Source organism: Bipolaris zeicola, assembly GCF_000523435.1.
Source record: "Bipolaris zeicola 26-R-13 unplaced genomic scaffold scaffold_13, whole genome shotgun sequence".
NCBI lineage: Eukaryota > Fungi > Ascomycota > Dothideomycetes > Pleosporales > Pleosporaceae > Bipolaris > Bipolaris zeicola.
The window spans coordinates 138,779-146,258 of record NW_006912062.1 but is presented as its reverse complement, the minus strand read 5'-3'; the positions used below and the strand labels follow the sequence as shown (position 1 = coordinate 146,258).

Sequence of the window (7,480 nt, the reverse complement as noted above, 5' to 3'; positions counted from 1 at the left end):
CCCCACACTTAGACGATAGGTGGGTTTGGCATAGAGACCATCTGTACGCACCAATGCTGTATATCACGCACAGAAGGAATGCTAAGCTCATTATTTCAACCCTGATGTAGGGATCGCCGGCCTGAATTATCAGCTCAAGCCACAATGGGTACCCTGGACATACCTTCGTCCTGGGACTAGCTGAACTAGCTGCCATGTGAACCAGGAAGAATGCATTGGGAGTGCTCCGGTAGCTGCGGTCTGGGATTACAGCCCGATGGTCAATGACATGCAGGCATACAAGCCCCGCCTGCTAGCTGTAGAGCATCATGTTTTAAGAGACTGCCCGCGCCCCGGACACTGAGCTTTCTGTGTTCCAATCCACATGCTGCATCTATTCAGTGAGTACTTCTTCGTGTGAGCCCCTCAACAATTGATTCTGATAGCCTTCTGCAAGAAAAGCAGAAAAAGAAGCGCTCCCAACAGTCACCCGACAACACTCAGCATAGAGATAGAAATAGTCCATCTAGCTCCTCTATTGACTCCGGCACTACTTCGCCCTTGCAAATTCCTACTCGACTCTCACCATCCCGATCACAATCAGCAAAGGCATTACCATCTCCTCCCGAGATTAGCTATTCTACCTCTACTGCACCAGCACTGCAGTCACAACCCTCATCACAGTCTCTAAGAAATCCAGCAATAGGGCCACAACGTCCCTTGCCACCTCAAGAGCCAACAGTAATTGCTCCGTCATTGACTGTTGATACTAGCCCTGCACCAACCCCAGCTGCAGGCTCTAAATCTATTCCACAACCATCTCAGCAACCTCTTTCGTCAGAAAGTCCGCAACCTGCTCTACCACGCCGGTTTTCGGTGAGCTCTAATCTTTCAACACAATCCTCAATCACATATAGCACACCGCCACCTTTTCGGCCTAGCATCATGTCTCTCAGACTCTCGTCTTCTTCCGGAAAGTTGAACGGAACCAACGGAGCAAGTGTGCTCTCCCCAACAGAGTCGCCTGGGGCGCTCTTCCGCACCAAAGGACGTTTGTCGTCCTTTGCCTCTTCTCGTGCCACGAGCGGGAACTTTGGCTCAGTCAAATCCCCCAAGAAGCTTCTCGGCAGTACTGGCAATTACCAAAACTTGTTTGTCCAAGAGTCTGCGGCAGCTTTGACTGACCGTAGCAAGAAGGCGCTGGGCGTTGCGCATGAGAACATCCGCGATGTTACTTATGTCTCTTTTCTTGAGTGGATCAGATCCGAGCGACTGACCACACTCCCTCACAAGGGTAGCCGATGGGACAGAGTCCTGATTCGCGCCCTTTATTTTGCAGAGCAACTTCACAAGTTTGAGCAGGCTATACAGCCGTTTGCTCACAACAGTGCCTCTGCTGCCATTGTCGGTTATGGCCATGCACAACTGCTTCTTGAGCTCAGCCACCACAACTCTGAAGCTCTGGACAAGGCATTCTCAATCTTCTACAAGTTTGCCATGTCCTTCCACTCGGTCTTGCACCGTTCCGAGTTGTTGGCTGCGAGCCCTGAGATTCGCGAGCAGATCTGCCTGCTCTACGCAGATCTCATCAGCCTGGTAGTCGACGTTGGCATTCAGTTTTACTACGCCGCCAAGGGTATGTGGTTTTATTTATAACCCGTCCTGAGAATCTCTGCTAACTAGCCTAGGTATGTCATCCAACTCTACCAGCCTAGACATTTTTGAGCAGTTTGGCGATACAATCGAATCATTCCGCACTCGTCAAAACACTGTGATTGAACTCATCTGGCAATCCCAAATCGAAAACGAGGTTTTCGAAGAAGGAGAGTCCATTGATGTTCAGCATCTGAGCCGATGGCTGGCTTCTCAGGATCGAGTGATTGCAGCAATCACCAGAGATCATGAGACATATGTAGACAACCAAGCAGTAAGTCCAAGGACGCATTACGATATAGAACAAGCACTTACTTGATGCATTTCAGGAGTTTACTTGCCTGTGGTTCAACAAGCACTTGACGAGGTTTTTCCACAGCCAAAACCGCATCTTCTTGGTTACCGGCCAATCGGGTGCTGGTAAAACCACCCTTGCTGGATCCATCGTTGAGCGTTTGCAGCGGCCTATGAACCGCCAGCAGTACGATACATTGTTCTGCTCCCTCTCTCCGGACATTCCAACTGCTGCAACCTCGCTTGCAGTAGTGAAGTCTTTGCTCTTCCAATTGCTCAATCTGCGCATTGGCAACATGAACATGTACTGGGCGCTTTTCCGGGCCTATAACCAGTGCCGAAACTGTGAAGATGTTAAGACTTACGAAGAGCACCTTTGGCAAGCATTGACAGAGGCTCTTCAGCACCCTGCTGCTGGCTCCAATGAGCTTGTGATTGTAGTCGACGGTCTGGATGAGATCGCTGACTCCAAGAGCGCCTCCGTCCAAGCAATGGGCGGTTTCAGCTCGACTGGTCTTCTGGAGAAGCTGGCCAAGGTTACCAAGCAGGGCCGCGGCGTAAGACTGATCACGATGTCTTCCTCTGTGAAACTCTCATCTCCATCCATGGGCATTCAACATGAAATCACACGCGACGATGTTCGGGATGACTTGCACGCTGTTGCCCTACGGTCGTTGATTCACAACCATCAGTTCCATGGCCAGCGTGCTCTCGAGCAAGAACAACTATTGGATCGGGTTATCCAAATAGCCAACGGGTCATTCTTGCAGCTCTCATTGATCTGTGAGCTACTCAACGGCCAGAAGTCCCCTGATGCTATGAGTAAAGTAATCAGCGGTTTGGAGACTTCCAAGCCTACAGTCTCTGACCTGATTGTGACTCTCTTCAAACAGCTGAACCCCAGCAACGATGCAAAGACCATGCTGTCATGGGTTCTGGCTGCTGAGCGGCCCCTCACCATCGATGAGATTCGCACTCTGTTCTCTGTCGATGTCCAGCGCGGAACTATCTCTGACAAGGGAGTCAACGTAAACGAGATGTTCAGATCTCTGGAGCCGCTGTTCACTCTGCACCAGCGTATTGTGCGATTCAGGCACCCTGTGATTCACTCTGCTCTTCATGATCTGGCCGAAACTGGCAAGGTTTCTATTCCATTAGAGCATAGCGAGACGGATTTGCTTCTTAGAGTCCTGGCTTATACCAAGTCTGTCCTTAAGGACAGCAGGAGCGAGCCGACTTTCGACATTTCCGATCCATCTACACCAGACAACCTGTTCAAGCAATACCGCTTCCTTGAGTACGCAGTCAGGTATTGGGTCTTGCATTTGCAACAGTCCCCTCTGGCCCCCAAATCGACTGGAGAGTTCAAGCCGACTGCTGAACTCAAGAAGGTCTTTCCGGAAACGACGATGCTCGCCATTCTGGAATCGAACTGCTGGAATTTGCAACTCCCGATTCCTCAGGTACTTGAGCTCCAAAGGACTGTTGGTAACGTGCGTGAAACGCTCTTCACAAAGAACCATCCCGCCGTTCTCCAAACTTACCTGGCGATTGCAACAAGCTACATGATGGTTCACAACATCACTCAGATTGCGAAGTACTTGTACATCTGCACCATTATCAGCAAAGAGACTTTGTCGCCCATTCATCCATTGACTGTCGAATGTGCCACTCAATTTTTGAGTATCACAGAGACGCAAACCTCCTCGACAAGGACCGAGATCATGACGAACCGCGAGCAGATTTTGAAGGTTCTCATCACATCTTATGAGACTCAATATGGTAGCTCTTCTGAGCTTGTCATCAAGACTCAACAACGTCTTCAAAAGCTGTATGACTCAATTAACGAGAAGGAAAACTCGCTGAAGATTTATCGATTGATTCAGCTCCATGGTTCTGGACCAAATCAGTCCACTGATGATCACTGGGAGAATGGAGGCGTTCGAATCAAGCATATCCGGCGTCATGATGATGTTGATCTTCATGGCTCCATCCTCGGCAGTGACGAGATCGAGGAGGAGACTGCTATGGTCATGACTATCTCTTCAATCGAGTCAATGCTCAGCGTAATCCAGCAGCACCTTCACCGCAAGGAGTTTCAACAGGCGGAGAGAATGTACGTCGAGCTATGGATGGAAGTTTCCTCCAAGTGTCGCACTGTCATGGGCATTGAGTGGCACGAAAAGAACATTGACATTGCCACCTCTTACTCCCAGTTTTTGAAGAACCAAAAACGAAGCAGCGAGTCTACGGCAGTACTTTCATCAGTATGGCAGCAATATGAAGCTCATCAGCTCTCTTTCTCGGAGAACATTGTCTCACGACTCACGCATGTGGCCAAGGAGATGAGAAGTATGAACGCACATGCTCAAGCACTCTCGATTTTCAAGTTTGCAAGCTCCTACTACCAGAGTGTGAACCGCCAGGAGTCTCAAGCCTCCCTTGAGGTCCGCCAGCAGCTTTCTCAGACCTCTAGCGAACTCGTCCAGCATAGCCTATCAAGCTCTAGTTCTGTGACTGAAACTACGACGACAATTTCTGAATCCGTGTTCCAGGACGTGTTCTTTACCACCATCTCGAGCTCGAAGACGCTTGATTCTAGCACAATTGCTCTTTCCAAGAAGCTCACAGTTCAGTATATGGCAAAGAACGATTACACCGCAGCTATCAACGTCATTCACGCTACTTTGAAGCGTACCTGGTCTTCCTTCTTGGCAAGCTCCATTCATGACGTTACCATGGCTACATCGTTCCTCCAGGAATCGGTTGAATTGGTCGAGCGTCTTGCAGAGTGCTATCTGCAGAGGCGACAGCTGGACAAGGTTGATGACGTCTACAACCGCTTTTTCCGCGCTGTCCTCGTCACTGAAAAGATTGACCAAGCCATCTTTGACAAGGCGAAGAACCTCCTGATCAACTTCTACGACAAGCACGGCTATGTGGACAAGGCTATCAGCATTTACCAAGAGATCCTGGTTGTATACCGTGCACGACTTGGTCAAACGCACGAGAAAACCATTGAGACTCTCTACATTCTAGCTCAGAGATGTCGCGCTCACCCCAGGAACCATGGATACTGGCTTGACTACTACCTGCAGATCCTGGTTGCGCTGAACAAGGAGTCTGACATCTGCCACAAGAATGCATTGGATGCTTTGCAGGTGGTCACCGTGACGTACTGGGAAGATCGTCGCTATGCGGAAGCTGTGACCTTCTACAAAGTGCTCTGGAACACTTTTGTTCGACAGCACAAGGAGCACAAGGTCTTCACAGAGACCAAGTATGTTGAGACGCTGTACGAGCGATATTACCAGTGTCTTGAGGAGACAAAGGCCACCTGGTCTGATCTGTACAAGGTCACCAAGGAGTACCGCGAGACTTCTACTGCGGTCTTTGGCGCTGAATCTACAATCGCCGTCAATGCAACCCTCTCGCTCGCTCAAGTTGCCCAGAGCAGCGAACAGCACATGTCTGAGGCGATTTCTCTCTACGAGGCAGTTTCGCAGTCTGGCAAGCAAGTCACCACCAAGACTACTGTTACGGAGATCAACAACACACTGTCGTCGCTCTACCTGAAGCAGATGCACTCGACGTCATCCACCAACCTTAAGGCTGAGACTGTCTCACGCGCCTTGACGATGAGCGAATCGCACTTCCAGGAGGCTACCCAGAAATACGGTTACAGCCACGAGTCTTCGCTTACCAGCTTGAAGGAGCTTGCAACTCTCTACTCGCGTCAGCAAAAGACGGATGTTGCAGTCAAGCAGATTTCAAAGGCTGTCTCTGAGATCGTCACCAAGGAGACCTCCTCGCAGAAGCAAATGGAGTCTGCTGCTTCCATCGCTTCTACCATGCAGGCCATTGGCCAGAGCAGCACCGCGTATGCTATGGTTCAAGAAATGCATCGCCAGATCTGTGCCAAAGACTCCAGGAATGCAGCCAAGTGGTCGTTTGATCTGACCAAGACTAGTCGCACTTCTCTTGCTTTCCTTGCATCGCTGCAATACCACCTCAGGAAGGATCTCAGCATCACGTTCTCGGAGATCTACGCTGATCTTACCATGGAGTACATTTACTGGGTTCAGTTCCACCAGACGCTCCAGAACAACGAGAGTCTGACAAACATTCTTCTTGCTGCTGCCCCACTCCGATACTATCTCCGCCGCAACGACAACAAGGACATGATCTCAGTCGTCGAAGACCAGGCTGTTGACCTCTTTGTCAAGCGTGATGCTCAGGACTTGAAGGACTTCAGCAAGGAGTCCCCTCGCATCTTCATCATTGGTATTCTTGACTACCTTGGTAGCGGCCGCAACAAGGACTTCATTCGCTCCGTCATTCTCTCCAGCAACCGAAGCGTCAGCCAGCTTACCAAGGAGAAGAAGTTCCGTGAGGCATACGACATTGCCACTCTCGGCTTCCTCTTTGCCAACAAGCACGATGGTTACAACGGTCCACGGGCTATTGGCATGGGCTTCAAGCTTGCTTCTCTCCTTGTCGGCCGTGACGGCAACGAGAAGTGTCCCGACGCTGCTCTGCGCAAGAAGATGCTCGCCCTGTCCAACCGCATCGTCAAGCAAATCCTGGAAATCTGCAAGAATCTCAAGATCAACTTTGCTCATATTCAGCTGTACGAACTGAGCCAGCTATCTGCACTCCTCGGCGAACAAGAAGACTACGAGACCCTCGAATGGCTCCTCACCACCCTCTGGCAGACCCGCGACGCCCAACGCTCCTGGCCCGCCGAAGTCCTGCTCAACCTTGGTCGCCGCCTCATCTGCGCCCGCTACCTGGGCGGCCACCCCGTCAAAGCCATCCGTCTCGCCGAAGACATTGCATACAACATGCGCCGTGCCCACGGTCCCCGCGCCCCCGTCACAATCGAAACCTACGAGCTCCTCGCCCAACTCTACACCTCCACCGGCCAGCACTACCAAGCCCAAGCCGCTAAAGGCGAAAAGACGGCAAGCATGGCACAGGACTGCTTCAAGAAAGCCATCCTCGTCCACGAAGACCTTCTCCGTATCCTCGTCAACACCTCCTCCAACGCCTCCGCCGCCCAAGACGACGAAGACGACGACGACGACGAAATGGACACAACCGCCCAACTCCTCGCTCGCGAGGGCATCAACGTCAAAACCGCACCCAACACACCCGGCCCCGAAGCCATCGACTCAAGCACCATGGACCACTCCGCCACAGCCCTCAAGCACCTGCACCTCCTCAAACTCGCCTACCAGCGCTACGGCGCCTGGCCAAAATCCTACGCCGAGTACGAGCGCCTCAACGCCCTGCTCTTCCGCGTCTTCGGCACAGACCCCAAGTGGAAGGGCGCTGAGGGAACAGAGAAGTGGGATGCGAAGCCGTTTGGCGCAGGCAAGGCTGAGTCCCAGGAGGGAGGCTTTAAAGGGGTTGAGGATTGGACGTTTGGAAGCGATGAGTTGGTTATGGGACAGCAACGCCAGTTGCGCGTTGGTTCGCCTATGATGGGGAATGGGGCTATGGTTCGTGTGTAAGGGAACGAGATTCATGTGTATGATGGGTGTATATGTGT

The 7,480-nt window shown here is 51.5% G+C and overlaps 1 protein-coding gene across 1 annotated transcript; it reads left to right on the top strand.

Moving 5' to 3' along the window:
• Nucleotides 1-924: 924 nt before the first annotated feature.
• COCCADRAFT_85352 (uncharacterized protein) lies at nucleotides 925-7,442 on the top strand (the record flags this gene model as incomplete). The annotated part of the gene is made up of 3 exons (XM_007710007.1): nucleotides 925-1,615; nucleotides 1,668-1,906; nucleotides 1,962-7,442. The coding sequence occupies 3 exons, from the start codon at nucleotides 925-927 to the stop codon at nucleotides 7,440-7,442; spliced, it is 6,411 nt and encodes a 2,136-aa protein (XP_007708197.1).
• Between the last annotated feature and the right edge of the window lie 38 nt (nucleotides 7,443-7,480).